Source organism: Manacus candei, unplaced genomic scaffold (assembly GCF_025592945.1).
Source record: "Manacus candei isolate 608988 ecotype Guabito, Panama unplaced genomic scaffold, ASM2559294v1 h1tg000025l, whole genome shotgun sequence".
Classification (NCBI taxonomy): Eukaryota; Metazoa; Chordata; class Aves; order Passeriformes; family Pipridae; genus Manacus; species Manacus candei.
The window spans coordinates 1,516,828-1,537,586 of record NW_026138073.1 but is presented as its reverse complement, the minus strand read 5'-3'; the positions used below and the strand labels follow the sequence as shown (position 1 = coordinate 1,537,586).

The 20,759-nt window shown below is 50.1% G+C and overlaps 1 protein-coding gene across 18 annotated transcripts in view; it reads left to right on the top strand.

Annotated features, from left to right (window-relative positions):
* Window positions 1-19,842, top strand: part of ITPR1 (inositol 1,4,5-trisphosphate receptor type 1) — a 163,737-nt gene extending 143,895 nt beyond the window's left edge. For all 18 annotated transcript variants that reach the window (XM_051788603.1, XM_051788610.1, XM_051788618.1 and 15 more), the window contains 5 exons: window positions 441-580; window positions 1,433-1,598; window positions 2,530-2,690; window positions 13,713-13,874; window positions 18,470-19,842. In XM_051788603.1, coding sequence (XP_051644563.1) covers window positions 441-580; window positions 1,433-1,598; window positions 2,530-2,690; window positions 13,713-13,874; window positions 18,470-18,559 — 719 coding nt within the window. In that variant the 3' untranslated portion in view covers window positions 18,560-19,842. The remainder of the gene's footprint in view (window positions 1-440; window positions 581-1,432; window positions 1,599-2,529; window positions 2,691-13,712; window positions 13,875-18,469) is intronic.
* Window positions 19,843-20,759: the final 917 nt, after the last annotated feature.

Here is a 20,759-nt window from a genome sequence, read left to right as displayed (position 1 = left end):
ATATAAATGTCCCCAAGGGGTATCAGGAGGATGGCTCCAGACTCTTTTCTGTGGTGCCCAGTGACAGGACAAGGAGCAATGGCCATGAACTAAAGCACGAGAGGTTCCACCTCAACCTGAGGAAGAACTTCTGTCCATGGAGGGTGGAGAGCACTGCAACAGCTGCCCAGGGAGGTCAAGGAGTCTCCCCCTCTGGAGACATTCCAAACCCACCTGTGTCACCTGCTCCAGGTGGTCCTGCCTTGGCAGGGGGTGGCACTGATGATCTCCAGAGGTCCCTTCCAACCCCACCCGTTCTGGGATGCTCTGGGGGAACCTCAGGGGTTTGCAACAGGGGCTGGCAGTCTGAGGGGGTAGAGAGCATACCCAGCAAAGAATGGAGAGAATGATTTAGAGCTAATCTGGGCTTTGCAACGTGTCTTTGCTTGCTGTGCTCACAGAAGTGCTCACTGAAGAAATGGAGGAAGAGAACAAGGAGCATACGTGCGAGACACTGCTGATGTGCATTGTTACTGTACTGAGTCACGGGCTCAGGAGCGGGGGTGGAGTAGGTGATGTGCTCAGGAAACCTTCCAAAGAGGTAAATTAGCACTGGCTGGGGGTGGAAGAGTGATAACCATGTAGGGCTGGGATCTTCTGCTGGGGAAAATGTGTGTACACTGCCTTGAAACACATGTAGGAACAGCGACGAGGAGGGACCACGCTCGTCTTTGTAACGTGGTTACATCTCCGTGGGATCAGGTGGAACAGCAGCCAGTTCATACAAGCTTCTGCCCATTCTATTTTAGGGATTCTTTAGCTTGTGAGCTGTCCAGAGCGGGGCCCAAAAGAACAGAAATGGGGCAGCCAACAGTCTGTGCTTTGGGAGTTCAGGAGCTGAAGGAAGAGGTAGAAGCTTGTGAGAGGCAGCAGATGGAAATGCTGTGGTAGCTGCTAGGTGCCAGTGGCACGAGTTTCTGTGGGAGCATCCCTAGGGAAAGGTCATGTGTCAAATGGAATGGATGAGAGGACAAGGGACTGAGCAAATTCAGTGAATGGTGTTAAATTCCAGTAAAATACATTTTGGTCCACACTGATGCTCTGTTGATATACAGCAGGTAATATAAGGGTATAATTTGGATGGGCTTCAGGGAGGGGTGAGAACAAATTTCAGTGTGTGAGAAGAGTTTTTCCTCTTGTGAAAATGAGAGCAGTCCAAAAACTTGGACACAGGAAGAGCAGCTCTGTAGAGATCCCACACTGGTAGTTGATTAATTTGGTTTTTCTTTAGTGGTTTTGCATTTTAGTTCCACTTAATGGTTTGAGTTGTAAGTTACCCTTGGAGAGCATCAGCAATGGAGCCTCTGAGGGGAGGGGGTGTGGGGCAGTGCAGTGGTAGGGGTTAGGTGGGCACCTATTTGAGTTGGTAATAATTAAAGTTTCTGTCTTGCAGGAACCTCTCTTTGCTGCTAGAGTGATATATGATCTCTTGTTCTTCTTCATGGTCATCATTATTGTCCTCAACCTGATTTTTGGGGTGATCATTGACACTTTTGCTGATTTAAGGAGTGAAAAACAGAAGAAGGAAGAAATTTTAAAAACTACTTGCTTTATTTGTGGTAAGTGTGGAGACACACTTAAGAATAAGGGGTTACTCTGTGTGAGCTGCAAACTCACAGGAAAAAAGTCTGGAATTACTGGCTGTTCCTCTTTGCATTTCCCAGCCAGTCCTTGGGTACCACATGCACTGGAGCTTGGCAGCAGAAAGAGATAAGGAATGCTCAGGATACCATTTTTCCTCAAATCTTTACTTTCTGTTCATCCTCTGCCTCAAAGAATAGTTTCCTATTGGAACAGGGTGGATTTGAGTGGTGCCTGTGAAAGTTTTTCCCGTCAGGAGATTGGGAATGAAGGTGCTGTGGTTGACTGACATGGTCCTGCCATGTTGCATAACACACAGCTGGCAAGGGGGAACCTTTGGCAGATGCTGCAAAGCAAACATTGCTTTTGCTATCAGTTTGCCTAAAAATAGGAGATGTGTTATCAAAACCACAAAGTGGTTGCATACAGGGCTGCTACCTTTTTTAACCAACATTTTTCTGTTACATATAATAAATATGAGCATTACTTGTTATACCTTCTTTCTCCTTCCCTTTCTCTTCTCCTTCCCTTTCTCTTCTCCTTCCCTTTCTCTTCTCCTTCCCTTTCTCTTCTCCTTCCCTTTCTCTTCTCCTTCCCTTTCTCTTCTCCTTCCCTTTCTCTTCTCCTTCCCTTTCTCTTCTCCTTCCCTTTCTCTTCTCCTTCCCTTTCTCTTCTCCTTCCCTTTCTCTTCTCCTTCCCTTTCTCTTCTCCTTCCCTTTCTCTTCTCCTTCCCCTCTTCTCTTCCTGGGCATTTGTCAGAGTTTATCCCTGTTATTCAGTGTCCATTCCAGAATGGTTGTGACTTTAACAAGTGTAGCAGCCTGTAGAAATGAGCTTTGTCCTTTAGAGCTCCTTTTGCTGGTCCCCAGCTGGGCAACACTGAGGGTTGTACGTGTGTCCCTCTCGTAGGTTTGGAGAGAGATAAGTTTGACAACAAGACAGTCACGTTTGAAGAGCACATCAAAGAGGAGCACAACATGTGGCACTATCTGTGCTTTATTGTGTTAGTGAAAGTCAAAGATTCCACAGAATACACAGGACCAGAGAGTTACGTGGCAGAAATGATCAAGGTGAGTTTGGAGTTTTGCTGTTTTTTAATAGATTAGCCCGATCTGCTGGAATATTTGGTAGGTGTAGTGCTCTATGTTGGATTTATTTTGTCACTGTACCTGTGACTTCCCAACCTCCAAAACAGTCTGTGTGTGCTGGAGCAGGCGACAGTGAGTAGTGACAGCCAGGTAGCCTCCCTGGTTTTAAATCGGGTGAAGAGAAGCTGTTCTGTCTTAAATCCACATTTAGAGAGAGTATTTTCAGCCTGATGGAAGTGTCTGAAGCACAACAAACAGGTTATAACCTATCCTGGTTTAAATACCTCCAACTGACTTGTAGGATTTATTATCATATGATTTGAGCTTATTATTGGAAAGAACTACAATTAATATTTACACAATTGGAAGAGCTTTTAATGAGAGAATTAAAAGCCTTGTCTCTGCCAAGCTGCGGGTTCAGAGCTCGTGGAATTAGATCCGAAACCCCAATCACTAATTTGTGTGTCTTTTGGCTGGGGAGCAAAAGCTGTTTGATTTATAGCATTTCAAGCAGTGATTTTTTTAAGAGCAGAACACTTTTCTGACTTGCCTTTAGCTCTCCTGCCAGAGGTCCCAGCAGGCTTTGAGTGGGTGACCCGTCGTGTCCCGGCCGGGCTGTAAATCCCCCCGAGACCTCGGGCAGGTCAAACATGTTATTTTGGGGTCACCAAAGTGTCCATCCTAGTTCTGGATTCCTGCCTCAGTAATGAGGGCTTAAAGAAATCTTGTGAGCAGTCACCTGATAGAGGATTAGCACAGTGAGATAACCAAGTGCATCACTGCTGCCTTCCAGCCTGGCTGATTATATTGCTCCCCTTCTTTATTCCCCCCACAGCATGCATGACTTCAAGGGGGAAGCACTGCACTTCTGAAGTGTTTTTGCTTAGAAAAAACAATTTTGTGTTGTGGTTTTTTGCTTAGAAAAGACAATTTTGTGTTGTGGTTTTTGCTGCTGTTAAAACTAGTTTTAAAAAAAGTTTCAATTAACTACCAATTTATTATTTCAGATTACTTCAGATACAGTTCAAATTAGATAAGAGCCAAAAATTAGTCATTGAATATGTTTGCATGAAACACAAAAACTGGAGAACTTTTATCAGAGTTCCCATTCATTAAGTGTCAGCAAGGGCTAATTACTGTGTGGATGGGAATAGGGATAAATTATGCATAGCCCAAGTGTCTCATGCAGATGCAGTTTGATGTAACCATGTGCTCTAGGTGGAGGTTTGGAGTGTGTCTGTAGCTGGTGGGGTTTTTGCATTTCATGAGCCAGTTTTCAGTGGAGAACTGACAGCAGGGTCTCCCCAGGTGCTGTTGAATGGGTGGGGTGTGGAATAGGCAGGGAATTTGGTTTGCAACTCAGTGGTTGGTCACGACACAGCCCCGGCATGTCCAGGGCTCAGGGAGCTGTGTCCTGACTCCAGAGTTCTCAGCAGTCCTTGTATTCCTTAGGAGTGATTTAGCAAATCTTATTCTGCAAATTGGGAGCAATTTCTTTCCATTATCCTTTAACATTAAAAACATCCTTTTCTGCCCTAGAAAATCTGGGTGTAAAACATGATGAATCTGTTTCTGTACCAGACCTGTTTCAAATCCTCCTGTAAGAGTCAGAAATGTTTTCTTCTGTTTAAGATGTATTTAGGGGTGGCTTGGGGCCTGGTCCATATGGTACTCAAGCCTTCTGTCTTCATAAAATCCCAGAATGGTTTGGGTTGGAAGGGACCCTCAGGATCATCCAGTGCCACCCCCTGCCATGGGCAGGGACACCTTCCACCAGCCCAGGTTGCTCCAAGCCCTGTCCAACCTGGCCTTGGACACTTGCAGGGATGGGGAGTCCACAACCTCAGCCTCTCTGGGCAAAGTCCCATGAATCCAGAAGGACAGGCCAAGGAAAAGCCTTAAATATGTGTGTGATTCCCAAGGTTGAGGTTAACCTGTGGAAGTGATGGGATCCAATGGGAACCTGTGGTTGGGTCATGTCCCCAGCCACCAGATTCTCTTGGAAAGCCTCCTTAGGGCATGGCTGGGTTTTAAAGGGATTTTCTTCCTGTATTTCAGACTGAAGGTGGCACTGTAACATCTTGGATAATGACAAAGATGGGGCATGGCTTTGCCATGGGCTGTCAGGTGGGACCATTGCTCAGCTGCAGTTTATGCCCATTTTTAGGAGTTGAGGGTAGGGAACATCACATGCCCAGATCATATCCTGTGATGGCACAACACACCTCAAGTGTTTCACCTGTGCTCCGACTCCCAACAAAATATCTTGAGAAAACTCTTGGATTTATGCCCTTTAACAATTGAAAGAAAAAAAATTAAAAATAGAATTCAAAAAATTCCCTTTGCCATTTAGTATTTGTGGGTTGTTCCAACACCACAGAAGAGTAAAAAAAATGAAGAATTTAGGAGACTAAAAATATATCCACCATCAGTTTGTGAGTTGCATCCAGTGCTGCTTGTACAGTGCTTTAAAAATATTTTAAGCATTGTGGTATCAGAAGAATCCTGGACAACTTCATTTATGGAGGTTAGTGAATATTCAGGAGCTTTGAGTGATCTTGAATTTTGATGTTTTCTTGACTAAAAATAATGTGTGTAGAAAGGCAATTTGGAGGATTCCCACTGTACTGGATATGGCAGAGCTGGATCAGGCCCATAGTGTTTACCCTGCACTGTGCAGGAGCCTGACCACACATGAAAAGAAATTGTAGCCTTGAAAATCAATGATTAACTACAATTCTTTAATGAATTTTTTATTTCTTCATGGACAGAAGCTCATTAAGTTAAAACACAGCATGTGGAAAGAAGTCAACAGGTACACTTAAAAACAGAGTTGAATCTTCAGAAGCATTTTGAGCACTGCGAGACTGACCAAAAAATCAAAACTAGAAAAAAAAAAGCAGTGATCTGACCTGAGCAACGTGGGCTAGTGGAAGGTGTCCCTGCCCGTGGCAGGAGGTGGGACTGGATGTGCTTTAAGGTCCCTTCCAACCCAAACCATTCTGGGGTTCTGGGATTGTGTAAAACAGAATCTGATGCACTGCACTGACAGTGCTGCTCTGTGGCTGTGACCTTGCAGCCCCGGAACTCCCAGTGCCAGGATGTTCTGGTGCCAGGGTGGGTGTGTTGGTGGGTCTGTGAGCTCGGGATGGTTGCTTTGGTCCCGTGGGTGTGGGCTGGGCTGCCCTGGGCTTGTAGCTGCACGTCCAGGCTGTGATCGGAGGCTGGAATTCACTGCCAGCTTTTCCCCCTGTAAATAGGGATAATATTCCCTTTCATCAGCAAGGTGAGCATGTGCCTGCTGTGATAGACTGTGTAAAACTCGGGATATCTTAGGAATCTTTGCTGGGAGTCACTGGTGCAGTGCAGGGGGGAAGGGGGCTGCTGGGGAAGCTGAGCGTGTGGTCACACCCGAGCTGCTGCCCTGACTCATCCCTGCCCTGCAGTTCCCTTCCCTGGAACCTCGTGCATGTCAGGAGATGGCAAATGGGTTTCAGCAGCTTGGCATGGAGCAGCTCCCCTTTGAAATGCATCCTCAAGCCACCTCCTAATATGGATTTAATAGCACAGGCAGTGCTGCAGGATGTGAGAAAACATCTCTTGGTAGCAGAGATGCTCTTTAATTCCCGGTGTTTATAAAGCTCTCCTGACCGAACTTCCCACCTGGCTTCATCCCTGCAGATGGGCACTGCAGGCAGTGGGACATCAGGATGAATCCATGTCCTGTGAGGGGTGTTTATGTGGGAAGGATGCTGATGGTGCTGCAGAGCTGGCAGCCCAGTGCCTCCCATGTTTCCCAGGAACAAAGGCCCCCGATTCCTGTGGCTTTGTAGTCACCAGGGAAGATCAGGTGATGTCTGAATAACACCCTGTGTGTGGGAGGGGGGATCCACTTATCGCCTTGGCCAGACATTGACATCCACACCCAGATGACTAATGTGAACTCGCTGCAACTCCCTGCAGATTAGTTCATTTAAAGGGCTTATCTTCCCAGCCTGTCTTGAGAATTCCTCCTGGAGTTTTCTGCCTTTGCCTGCAGTGGCTGTGGCAGCCTGGCCAGCACAGCTGTCACCAGGGCCTTGGCAGAGCTCTGCCACAACCAGCTGTGTGCAGGCATTTAGAATATGTAAAATTTCTCACTCTGCAGCTCGATACATAGAAAACCACACAGGCACTTGGGTTTTGTGTGCATTCCTAAGCTGTCTGCAGGCAGCTGCACGGGCTGTCACAGCACAGACAAATATTTGCATGCCCAGCTCTTGCATACCCTGAGCTGCACCTTGATCCGTGTGGGTTCGAGCCGCTGTCGGGGGCTTTGTGACACAGATGTGCTTATTAAAAAATAAAGGCTGCTTTGGAAAAGTTTCCAGCACAAAGCTTCCTGCCGAGCTCCTGCAGTTTCCACAGGTTTTTAATCCAGGCAGGATCTGTGTCATTAACACCCTTTATTACAAAAATGAGGCAGAGGTGTGAGGGTTGCCCAAGTTCCAAGATGCAGAGCGAGGGTGCTGAGTCCCATCTGGATTGTGTTGTCATTTGAAAATGAACCATTTACAAATAGGAGTGATGGCAGAGATATCCTTCAAGAAATTTGGAATGGAAATGAAGGCTACAGACTTCCTTTTGTGCCCTAATTCGCCCCTGTGTAAAATCCTAGAGATTTAACTCTATTGTTGGGCTTTTTTCCTTGTCTCTTGAGGTCTGTGCTGTAATGGAAAGTGTTTCTGATTCCTGGTTTGAGTGTGACTTGTGCCAAGGCAGAGCTTCCTGGTAATCAAAGACAAGGTTCCATCAGTCAGTGTCAATATGTCCTTCCAGAAGTGCAAGTTGGAGTTGAAACCTCTCCTAAGGAGTTAATCATTGGCCCTGACAGTCTCTGTGCTCTGAAACCCAGCAAGAGTGTGGGATTCAGCACCTGCAGGAGGCTCAGGTCATGATGGCTTTGAAGGGTGACTGTCCCAGGCTCTCCATGAAATAGAATTCAGCAGGAGGTGGCCAGGACTGGGTTTGGACTGCAGCACCTGCAGGCATGACAAGGACAGGCCATGATGCTTCACAACTGAGACATTTCAAAAGGGGCTTAATGATTGCAGCACTGGTGACAGATGTGTACACATGAAATTAGAGTCCGAGAAAGTGTTAAAACTTAGTTATGTTCATCTGACATTTGTGCCTGGAAATCCTGTACCTGGGGGCAAAGTCAAATAGGAAAGATTTGTCATATCAATACTTCGCAAACCCGTAGAGAACAGCCCGTGCAAATAACTGTTATAGATGAGGAAACTGGGGGTTTGGGGCTCCCAGTCACAGTGATGCTGGTGCAGACTGGGAGGGGAGGAGGAGGACTGAGAAGGTCAGGATGTGAACTGGAGCTGACAGTGCTGAACTTGGTGGTGTCCTCCCAACAAGCTGCATCTTGAGATATCTAGGCAGAATTAGCCAATATAATTACAGGGTTAATCAACAAATAATGGCAGAGACACGGAAGAGCCAAGAGGTGTGTTTGGCAGCAGGCCCTGGGCTGCTGGAAACACTGTGTCATAGGCACGGGCTGAGCTTCTTGTTCAGATAGCGAAAGAACTTGTTCCACCCTTGGAATCATGGTTAAGGTGCAAACCAGGACCTGCACAGGGAGAAATGGTTGGTCAACCTCATCTTCCCCAGCACTGGGTACCCAGAGAAGCTGTGGCTGCCCCATCCCTGGGAGTGTCCAAGGCCAGGCTGGACAGGGCTTGGAGCAACCTGGGATACTGGAAGGTGTCCCTGCCCATGGCAGGGGGTGGAATGAGATGATCTTTAAGGTCCCTTCCAACCCAAACCATCCAGAGATTCTTGGGAGGCGTGTGAGCTGGCTGCCCTGTGGTGGGCTGCAGGATGCTGGCAGTAACCTCACATTAGCCTAGTGCTTGGTTTTCCCTGATAAGCCACCCGGTATCCATGCTGGGAATCTTGGGCATCCCCACTGACCAGGCAAAGGTTTCCCTTTGGCTGAACGTGTGGAAGAAAAGGGCCTGGATGGATGAAAGCAGGAGGAAAGCTTGGGGCTAGATGTGGGGAATGGGATGTTTGCATGATGTGCTGGGGTTTGGGTGGGTCCCAAACAGCTGGCAGGGTGGGTGCCGTGTCCTCGCTGCTGGAGCTCTGCCAGCACCTGCCTGGGAGAGGGGAAACCATCGAGGGTGACACATGGGGAACACGAACTGCTGGGTCTGTGGGGCTGGGTGGGACCAGAGAGCCCCGGGGGGCCGTGTGTGCCCGGGCTGGGCTGAGCTGTCCTGAGTCACCGCTGCCGCCGCCTCCCTCCCGGCAGTGCCGCAGCCGTGAGCCCCTGGAACGTGGGGGTGTAACATGGCCCACCCTAAACGGGGATCCAACCACCCAGAGGGGGTTGCTGTGGAGAGGTGGCCTTGTCCTTCCAGCAGGAGTCAGGATGTGGCCTTCAGTGATCCCCAGCAGGGCCGTGCCCTGCAGCCTCTCAGACTGGGTGGTGCTTGGCTCAGCTGGAGTGAGTCACCTGCAGCAGAACTCCCAGGGATGGCCAGGGAGGATCACTTTGTGCAGGGACACAGTCATCCTCCACTTGGGAATGGTGTCTGTCTCCAGGTTCCCTGCTCTGCACCAGTATAAGTGGCACTTAGGTATTTAACCTGTGGCACCAGTGCAGAGGAGGTTGGTACACCATAAACCCTGTGTCATCAGCCTCCTGGTTAATGACACGGAGCGTGTGAGGAGTTGAAAAGGCTCTGAGTGTGGAGGAGGGACAGAGGGACAGTGTCAAGTGTTGGTTTTTATGCAGAGGGGAGAAGTGCAGCTCAGTGTGGAAGAAGTGATGGTGAGCCCTTTGCAGCAGAGAAAGAACCTGACGTGGGGCTTTTTCCAGGAAGGACAGAAAAGACCCAGGAGGATTCCCATCTCACCACAAACAAACAGATTAATTTTCGAACTGCTTCACAAAGCTGTTTATTAGATGTGTGAGTCTGATTTTTAACTTCACATGACAGAAACTGAAATTTGCTGCTCTCACCTTCCCCTGCTTGTGTTCAAGAAACAACTGGATGAGGCACTCAGTGCTCTGGTGTGGTTGACAAGGTGGGGATGGGTCATAGGCTGGACTCGATTTTGGAGGTCTTTTCCACCCTGAATGATCCTGTGATTCTGTAAATGATGCTGCTGGGCAGCCTTCTGCTGGCAGCTGTAGGGATTTATTTTGGAGAGCATTGAGTTAGCCCTTAGCACTCCATAACTGTTATGCACAGGGATAGCTGGGTAAATAGAGACCCAGGAGAGGAGCAGCTAATCCTCGGGGCGCCGGCAGCGGGGTGAGCCCCAATCCCTGCCGTGAGCACCGTCCCGTGCCCCGGAGCAGGGCTGGTGCTCTCCTGGCACGGCTCACGCTGAGCTTGCCTCAGAGCCTTTCCTAGAACCAACTCTTCGGCAGAAGCCGGGAGGAGCCAGCACTTCTCAGAATGATTCGCATGTGCATCATGCAGCACCGCTTCCTCTTTTTCACATTTCCAGGCGTGGACGGTCAGCATCACCCCCGTGTTTGAGACTGAGCGATATTTGCTTTACAAGAGGGACTTTTCCAACTTTACCTAGAAAAGAGCTAACCCGAAACCCAGCCCTTGCGGTCAGGGGCTTCCGGCAGCGGCTCCGCTCGCTCCGGCTGCTGCAGTGGGAGCTGCCGGTGCTGGGAAGAGGGAGCCTGGCACACCAGGAGCCCGGCACACCAGGAGCCCCGGCAGGAGCACAGCAGACGGTGCAGAACAGCATCGCTGTGTGGGTGCCAGCAGCCCCTCGGGGATCACGGGGCAGCCCTTCCCTTCACGGCTCGCTTGGTGCCTCTGAAACGCTTCCAGAGCTGCCGCGAGGGACGGGGCGCTGTGTCTTTAAAGGCGCCCCGTGGGTGTTGAGCTGAAGTTCAGCAGAAACGAGATTGTGAGATATAAATCTTTGATTGATCCTTGGATGGCAGCGTTGTCCGGGGCAGTGCTGGGGGATGGACAGCCCCTGACCTTCCAGCATTCCCTCCCAGTTCTGTTTGCACCAGCTCTGCTTCAGGCATCAGTGTTTGTTTGGTCATAAGAAAACACCCCCAGGTACCCCAGCAGGGCCAGGGACGGGTGTTCAGACCGCACTCTGTGTCAGCAGGTTGGTCACATCCAGCTCCTCTCTGCAGGGCTGGGGGAGGCTGAAGAACAGGCTGAAGGTTTCCCATGGAGGAGGGATTGCAGGATAGTGTGTGCAGGAGGAGGTGTGCCCCTGTGTGCAGGCAGCTTCCCTGCTGCCCTCTGCGGAGGGTCCCGGCACCGCCAAGGGCAGCAGCACTGGGCCAGCGTTACCTGCACCCCTGTCCCCATGGCCCCTCACACAGGGTGTTTTCCCAGGCCGTGTGGGGGGACACTCCCTTATTTCTTGCTGGGTGGCAGCTGGACATGTCCAGATAAATACTGGGTTTGAGTGGTGCTGATGACTTACATGGAATGGGAATGGGGAAGCAGATCACACACAGCCCAATGACATGGGTGGGCAGAGTGATGTCCAGGTCCTTCCCTAGGCCTGTCACTGTCTCTGCACAGGGACTTTCCAGGTGCCCCATTAACTCTTCCACGGGTGGATCAGCACTTAGCAGGGGTATTGCCAGTTCCAAGTGAACAGTGAGCCCTGTTCTCCATCTCAGCAGGGGCCCAGGAGGGCTGTGTCTCCTTTTCATCAGCATTCTCCTTCCTCAGCCCTCGGAGTTCACATGGAGTTTTGGTTTCAATCTTTGACCACTGCCGTGAGAACTAGAGGTGCTTTGTTGGTTTTCCAAATCAAAGCCAAGATTTACCAACTTTGAGAGCTGGGGCTTTCAGAAACCCAGAGTCTGAAACCCGTGAGGAGCCTGCAGGAGCTGTGGGTGCTGGTTTGAGTTCCCCAGCTGAGACTGCCCAGCTCCTCCGGGGCCTGGAACGATCGAGTCGCAGCCTCTGCAGCAGCATTCGCTTATATTGCAAAGTAACCCTGAAAGTGCTTGGGTATTTGTTAACAACACACTGCAGGTAGGGAAGGTTGATGCTCCCCTCACCCCCTTCATCATTCTTGAGGATGGGGCCTGGGAGTGCTCTGGGGATGGCCTTGGAAAGCTCACCTTTTTGGGAAGGAAGAGAATAATAATATTTCTGGAGCAAGAAAGGCACTTCAGGGTTCTCATGTCTGCCTAGAAACCTCAGGACATGGGCCTGAGGGTCCAGGCAAACCTACAAATACAAATTGCATTTTAGTCTAATTTGTTTTGTCCTCAAAAACCTCCAGCCTGGAGGAACAGAGGGCTGAGAACAGTTGGTTTAATTTGTTTTCCCTGGGTGGGGAGCTGCTGGACCCGAGCACGAGTGCTGAGCTGCCCTCTCCTCCCTAATGAGGGTTTTACTACAGCTGGAAGAAAGCAGTGAAATGTTGCCTGTTCCTACTATTAAACCTTAATTGTGGGACTGGCATTCCCTAAAGTCCAAAATATTTTGGCACTTGTCTTGATAAAGGCATATTTTTTTGGTACATAGTTTTTTTTCTTTTATTAGCAGAAACCATCTGCCCTGTAAACAGAGATCAGGAGCAAACAGCCTTGCTGGCAGTTCTGTATCACGTGGGGCTGCTGTGGTGCCTGCATGGGAAAGGGCCTGCTTTCTGCCTTCTCATCCCAGCAAGAGGAAACTCCAGGCACATCAGAAGCAGCTAATTTAAGCTGATGAGTCTTGGCATCGCATCTGAATTGCAGAGGGGATGTGACTGTAGCTCTGTGGAGAGGTGCACAGCCCTGCTTTTTAAGCAGGATGGATGCTCCTGGGAATGGGGGAGCACAGGGGAGGGAGTGGGTTCAAGCTGGAGATTTAGGCTGGGAATGGCAAAAAGCCAGAGAGTTTGCCATGCCCTAAAAATCAGCTGAGCCCAGCAAAGAGCCTGTCCAGCACAGTGGGGTGAACTTTGGTCGCCGTTACTCAGCGATGGGGATTATTTTTGGTTACCAGCATCCCATGGTGTCACTGCAGTCGCCCATCAGCAGCTCTGCTTTCTTTAAAGCCTCACCAGCTGTTGCAGTGTCACCTGTGAGACCACACACAGCCTTATCTCAGCCAGCCCCAGTTTAGCTTCCATTTCAGAGCATATCTCCAGCGTGGGAGGAGAACCAGACTAGATGGGAAACCAGTTTGCTGTTGAACTGTAAGGTGTCAAGGCGCGGTGTGCACCCCTCCTCCTCTCTTGTGGCTTTCTGTTCCGCTCCTGCTTTTATTTTTAACGTCTCTGGCATGTACACAGTGCATGTGTGAGCCTCTGTACATGCCCATCAAACTGAGTGTGTGTCCACTGACATTCCCAACAGTAACTGCAAAGTGGAATATTAGAATATTAGTATGGATGAATGAAAACTTTACTATAAGCGATGCATTGTGATGTACCTGTTTTAGCCTGAACCAGTCAGATTATGATTTTCTTTTTCATTAAAAGGGAAGTATTTCAAACATGGAAGCATTTCCAGGAAGAACAAGGTTTCTTTCATCAGAAAGCACAACCAAGCTTTGCTTGACCAAAAAAGCGCACCAGCTTTATTAGCAGAAAATGTTCCACAAACACAAATGAAAAGATTACAAGGTGGCAGTGGATTTCTAGCAGTGGGAAATGCTTGTCCAGACGTGAAATCTGGGCTGATTTAATATCCAGAGTTAGTGTATTTATACTGAAGTGTCTGTGAAGGGGAAAGGGCTGGGGGTGAGTTGCTGGGAGGAGAGGCTGGCACTGAGCAGCCCTAATTTCCAGCAGTCGTGGCTGCAGCGCCTCGTTGCCCCGAGCAGGTGATTTTGCAGACTTTCCAGTAAGATGCAAATGCAGTTAACTCAGAAACTGCAGAGCTGTGTATCCAAGGAATGGCCCCATGTGTCATTAGAGCTCTGTCTGTGCTCGGCCCTGCACTCTCTGGGGTGCAGGTTTTCACCTGGCAAACACTAACTGTGACCTGCCGTTGATTCCTAGGAGAGAAACCTGGACTGGTTCCCCCGGATGCGGGCCATGTCCCTGGTGAGCAGTGACTCAGAAGGGGAGCAGAACGAGCTGAGGAACTTGCAGGAGAAGTTGGAGTCCACCATGAAGCTTGTGACCAACCTCTCTGGCCAGCTGTCAGAGCTGAAGGATCAGGTAAGGGAGCGGATGGGCGGCCTCACATCCCTGCGGGCAGGACACAGCTCTGCCAGCCTCTCACACCGAGGGGTGTTTCACAGCTCCACAGCTTCTGCACACCCTAGGGACAACTTGTTTAAAGTAACTTAGGAAAGAAGTGAACAAACCAAATGTCCCTCCAGGGCCCCCTGCCCCAGCTGACCTGCCTGGTGCTGACCCAACCAGCGTGTTCCAAAGTGGGCACCTCCACAGAGGGAAAACTTGCCTTGAAAAAATCAGCACTGATGTATTTAAATCAGTCCTGGCTGGGGCAGGGAGCCTCTGTGTGTGTGTTGTTGTTGTTTGGGGTTTTAACCCGAGGACTTATCAGGCTCCTGTCAGTCAGAGGGTGTGATACCGAGACAGGGGCTGTGTCACTGCACGGACCTCAAAACCCACCGAGAAACTGGAGAAGCGCTCGAGTGGTTACTGGTGCTGGTCCCTCTGTGCTGTCACTGCCACTGCAGATGTGATTTGGCTGCTGCCACACTGCAGCATAGACATCCCCACGAGATGTTTTGCATTGCACCATGTGTTGCTGCTGCGTAACATGTGAGTGCTCCACAGACCTCGGGGTGTTTTTTTGGTGCAGCAGGTTTTCTGCAGCAGGGCTTTGAGGACTTGTGTTTACTCCTGGCTTGGCTGGGCTCGAGGGCATCATGGGGCTGGTTCCCAGCCCAAGCCCAGCGATGGCTTTGTCAGAGCCACAGAGGCAGCAGGGCTTGAGCTCGTGTTGTCCGTAGGGATTGCAGCTTAATGGGGAGGAACAGGGAAAATTCTGTTGCCTGCGCTGGCAGGAGCTGTTTGTGGTGGCTGCTTATCTTTGTGCATTAATAACCTGAGCCAGATGGTTCAATTAGTTAAATTTATATGGGTATCAGCACTGGATAAGATTAATTGCTGACTTGCACCTGGGGCAGTCAATGGAGCTGCCCAGGGCAGGAAAGGCCTGGCAGCTTTGGGCATTATCTCCTCAGATGTGCCCTGCCTACTGTGGCACAGCTGGCACGGCTCTGCCAGTGCTGATCCAGCCCCTGCTTTCCATCTCTGCTCGGGCTGGCTGGGGTGCTCCATAAGCCAGTTATCTTCAGGGAGAATGAGTCTCTGGAAGGCAGTGCTGACAGATCCCAGCTCCCTGCCTTCCGATCACGCTCTGCAGTGGGGACGGAGCTGGGCCCTTTTCCCGAACACCCCGTGGAGCACAAGGAAGGGATTAACATGTGGGAGCTGGGAGCAGACAGCCTCGCTGCTCTGGGCTGTAATTAGTTCTCAGGCACTGTGCCACAGAGCCCCTTGCTCCAGTTGGTCTGAGGATGGAGGGCAGAGGCAGTTGCTCTTTTGTCTGGGCTTTAGTACTTGCCGGGCAGTGGTTTTGCTGTTTTGCCTGGAAGCAATTATCTTGAAACATGTGTCTTGTGTCTCCCTGCTGAAGGGTCTGACTCAAAGTGGTCTGCAGTCACCAGGAGTCTTTCCACCGGCCGCAGCCAGCGCTGGCTCACGACACATTTATTTCTGAAGCTTGCAGCCCTCTTGGCTGACCAAGCACTAAAACCCCTTCTCGCTCTTTGTGAAAATAAGAATGAAGGGTTTAGCTTTTAGAGAGCTATTTGACTGTAAAAGCAAGAGAGGAAACCAGCTTCATTAATGTGGTGATAGCTTTTAGGAATTCCCCTAAGTACCATTATTGAGAGCCCTGCTGAAGAAGTAGGATGCTCCAATTATGTGCCAAAGCCAGTATATCCCTCCTCCTGATCAGGAACTGTCTCCAGGAAAAGGAACTAACTCAGGGAACTTTTATTTGTATTTATTTTCTTGTAATTAAATAAAGGGAAAACCTCTCATTCATTTGTTCTTCAAGCTCGTTAGGTTCCTGGAGACTGTAATTGTCAGAACCGGAGCTCCAGCCCGCCTGCTCTCCCAGGGTGCACCCAGAGCCATTAAAATCCTGATCGCTTTAATTCTGTGCTAAAAGATTACCCCAGAATTGTCTGCAGCAGCAGGGGATTAGATGTAATCACCCAGAAATCCTCCCCGGTGCGGCTCCGGTGTTGGAAGGTGTGAGGCATCGCTCCTGGACTCCGACCTCGCTGGGCACGGCCCCCCCGCCCCCGGGAGCCCCGAGCTGTGGCAGCACAGCTGTGACTCGGGCTGGAGCAGCACCGTGGGCACGTGGAGTCCAGCTGGGATCCTTTCGTGCCCCTCACCTGTGCCCTGTGCCTGCAGGTCGCTCCAGCTCACCCGTGACCTTTGGAGCGGGGCCGTGGCCCCTGTGCAGTCACAGGCGTTATCGGGGAGTCCAGCTCGGCCCAGATGAACCCCAGGCCCCTGGGGCTGTGTTTTGATCCCATCAGCACTATTCCAGGGGCTGGCAGCTCCCTGGAGATACACTGTGTGTGGCTTTTATTGCCTGTTAGCCCAGGTGTGCTGTCACTGGAAAGCTTTTGCAAGAGATTCACTCTCCAGGTAAATGTGATGGCAGTAAGCTGCTCCCTCGCGCTGCCCTGTGCCCTCCACACAAGCATATGTGTTGTGCAGCATTAATAATGTTCTGCATTAACACTACAATTGCATTTCTCCCTCTTATTTATGCTTGGTTGCTTTATTCTTCCCTTTTTTTAAAGCCACATCTACGAACAGCTGCATCAGGGTGCATTGTCCCTTTTCTACACAGCATGAAAAATAACCACTACAGTCCCTTTTCATTATTCTCTTTTCTTTCCATTTTCATTCCGTGTGTCCTCTGAATTACTTTATTGGTGGTGTGAAGTGCTGACTCTTGGTTTGCTCAGTGAAGCTAATTAATGTAAATGGGCATTTTGAACCAAGTCCTCGTGGCCTCTTTGCATTCCCACTTGTGAGTTATCTTAGGAATGGTTGAAGGTTCAGCAGGGAGTAGCTTGTGTGTGTCCAGGGAGCAATGGGAAGGTCCCTCTCCTCCTGTTTCTGTTCCCTGTGAAGCCTTGGAAGCCTTTTGTGGAAAGAGAACTCCAGAAGTGTGGTGCAGGGGAGCGGCAGGAGCGACCTGGCCCCGGGAGCCTGCGGTCATCCTGCTGGAAAGGGAAAATACCAGCTCTGCCTCCCCTGGGGTCAGGCAGCGAGCAAGGTGCTGGGCTGAGGTCAAGTTTAATTATGGTCTTAGGAAGAATTAAGGTATTTCTGCCCTTTCCCTGGTGGTTAAATGAGTGTCAGTGGACACGGAGTGAGAGCCGTGGGGTGCACAGCGTTGCCCAGCCTGCGGCACACGCAGGGACCTTTTGGAGGTTGCCCAGAACTGCCTGTTTGGACTAATTCCGTTCCTCACAATGATCTCCAGACCCAGGGTCAGCCACCAGGCACCCGGTATGCCAGGATACCCTGCACCAGGTGGGAAACTATCCACCAATGCTGAAAGTGGGGGTTTTAAATACACTCAAGTGGTTCAGTGGCAAACACGGTGGTGGTGCTGGGTTGATGGTTGGACTCAATAGTCTCAAAGGTCTTTTCCAACCTTAAAGATTTGTGACTCTAAGTGTGTTACAGGTGAACCAAACGTGCTCACACCATGTCCCTTGTTTTTGCCACAAGCAGTTACATGGGCTGACATTTGTCATTAAGTATCATAAAACTGAAAAATTAGATGGTGGATGTAGATGTTGCAGGAGAAGCAATTGCTGGGCACCCTCAGCCCGAGGGGGGGAGCAGCAGGAGTGGGATGTGAGTGTGGCTGTTGGTGCACGCTGCCTCCATTCCACCATGGATCACGTGTTGTGGGGTGTTGAGCCCTGCGGGTGTCAGGGCTCTGGGGGAGCCCTGTGCCCTCGGGGGTCCAGGGACAAGGCATCCCCTCCCATCCTGCTGCAGCCAAGCAGTGGTCACAGCAGGAGCTGTGCAGTGATCCAGCTGTGCAGTGATCCAACTGTGCAGTGATCCAGCTGTGCAGTGATCCAACTGTTCCCTCCGGAGCTGTTCCTTACGTGGCCCGTCGGCTTATGTAAGTTGTCAGGAACCTCCCAGGCTTTTAAAAAACCAGAGTGGAGCATTGGATTGTGACCGTTTCTCAAGATCAGTAATAACAAACCTAAACCATTTTCCATTCCTGGTTGCCCTGATCAGAGGAACGTTCTATCTGCTGGGAAGCAGTGATGAAGGTGGGGCTCCCTGGCAGTGAGGTGGTTAAGTCCTGCCTTGGCTTTTGGCAGATAGGGAGGGATGTTGGCTCGCTCCGGATGAGACCGGGAGCCTGGAGTCTATTCCAGCAAAGGCAAGGGTATTCCCAGCCTGACTAGAGGGCTCGCCCCTTTTTTCCGCCCTCTCCCGTCTCGTCTGCCTCGGCTGCTGGACCGGTTACAAGGAATTTCTAACGGGGGAGGTTTCTGCTCTGCGCTCTAATTCCCGCTGGCTGCCGGGCTCCGGGCCCTTCCCTTGCAGAACAGTAGCCAGGCCCAGGGCTGGGCTCCCGGCCATCCCGAGGGGGCACAGGGCTGGAGCTGCCCCTGCTCCCTTAGCAGTGCAACCCTGAGAGGCAGGGCCGGCCCTTGGACGAGCTGACACACAGGAAGCACGGGGCCTAATGAGCAAACTTGTTAATTTTCCAGATGACGGAGCAGAGGAAGCAGAAGCAGCGCATCGGCCTCCTCGGCCACCCCCCGCCCATGAATGTGAACCTGCAGCAGCAGCCGGCCTAGGCCAGGGGTCCCGGCCCCTCCCCGACACCCAGAGCATCCCCCAGCTCCGGGCCCACACGAGGCTGCTCCCTGTACCTTCTGTGCATCCTGTAAATACCCTGGTTTTATACTGTATGTATATGACTGCTACTCTATCCAGCTTGGGGCGTACGGAGTGTAATTAGAACTGCTGGCACGGGACAGAGGTTAAACTTTGTGCCAAAACTATCAAAATTGCCTTTTTCTTGGAAGGACTAAAGAGAGCACCTGAATTGCACTTGAAAAGATTATTTGACTATGTGACATGTATTTTGTATTTAAAAGAAAAAATAGAATAGCTAGTATTTATGTTTTTATACAATTGTGCAATATGAATTATGCAATCACAATATATTTGGAACTCCTGAATGTCCTAAAGGGAGTGCACATCTTTGGATCTGGTGTGTTAGTACAATGTAATAAATGGTATAAAATTGCAGGTGTAAATGAGGCTGCTGCAAAATTGTGTAACTGGTGATTTTTCATACCCTTGGACATTTTTGTACCATGTGTGTAAATATCTTGCAATGCCATATCTGTTGCCTCTTCCTCCCAGAGATAACGCTGGGACTCCGTGAGTTGTTCAATTGGTATCAGGTAAAGCAAAACATTATTTTGAAGCTTCCAAATGAGGAAAGCAGAGGAGGTATTTTTCAAGAGACTTCTTTAGAGTACTGAGGCTAGAAGAGCTCAGACACCGGGTTTTTTAAATGCTAAGATTTCTTAAAGGGAACTTTTTATGCAAAATGAAGTTTGGGATGAGGATGCACTGCTGGCAAGTCGGTGCAGTCTCCCAAAACCGATCCTGAGGCTGTCCAGGCTTTGCATTCTCAGTGTGTAGGATCCTTTCCTTCTATTTTTTCATTAGAGACCTACGTGCCTGCTAAAGCTTTAGCAAACAGGCATTGCACCGACTGAAACGTGTCCTGTAGCTGAGCACTGACGTGTGTAATGCTTGTGTGAGAGCCACTGGTTTGAGGCTGGTCTGTCCCACCCCTTCCTCTCCCTTTCCCTTTCCATTCAGTCACTTACTTTGGTTTCTGATTCTCCAGAGTGTGAAAGGAAACTTGTCGGGTTGTTGTTTTGGTTTTTTTTTCCTCCAATCTGTTGCATAGTTTTATACATGGACCTCATTTTACAGAAGCTGACTTCTTGCAATACTGTCTACAAAAAAAAAAAAGAAAGAAAAAAAGCTACAGACAGAGCTATGAAAATTTGTAAATGCATAAATATAGGTATTTAAATAAATGATGCAAAATACTCTACGGTCAGAGGCTGCTGGTGGTTTGTGTCCCTCCGAGGTGTGTGGCGGTGGCTGTCGCGCTTCCCACGCGTCGCGGGGGCCTGGCAGGTAAGGACGGGGCTTTTCCCAGAGCCCACAGGGGCAGAGGTTGGTTATTTTAAAACCAGAGTGAGTGCTTCCTCCTCCAGCAGCGAGGGGCACTGGCACCCAGGGAACCTCACCTGCGGTCACCCCGGCTGGGGATGCCTCACACTGATAGTTTAGGCTTGTGGTCCTCAGGCTGGAGTCTGAGAGAGTTAAAAAACCTTCCAGCTCCAAGTACGGTGTGCACAGGAGCGTTGCTGATTATGTCTATTTGATTAAGATGTAGCAGGAACTACCTGGTACAATTAATCATCTTTAATCTGGTAAGTGCACACAACTGTCTGAGGTGGGTGCGTGTCCCTACCACGGGTCATCAGGAAAGCTCAGGATGAGGGCACGGGAGGCGGCGGGAGGGAAGGGAAGGAGGGCAACCTGACCAGCCGTCTCCAAGCCAGAGATTTATCAGAGAGATTGGGCCTTCTTAATCACATGTATTTCCATATATATCTCCTGGTAAATCTGTCTTCCCTCTGCAGCAAGGTGTACGCGGAGGGAGCGTGACGGATGCAGCTGCCACCGTGGTTGTGCAATGGAGGAACAAGATTTCATTTTCCCTGAGCAGCAGAGACACGTATCTGACTCACTTCTTCCCTTCCTGCCATCCAGGGATGAGCAGACACACACAGATTTGTCAGGTTCCCGCAGTGCCCAGCGGTCAGGTGAGAGGGAGGTGGCTGTGCACAGCCCGAGAGGGATCCCAGAGGAATGTGCAGTATTGCCTCATCTTTACCTTAAAAAGGCAAAAGCCCCTTGTGCCTCAGTGAGGCACAGCCCTGGCCTGCTCAGTGATCCCTG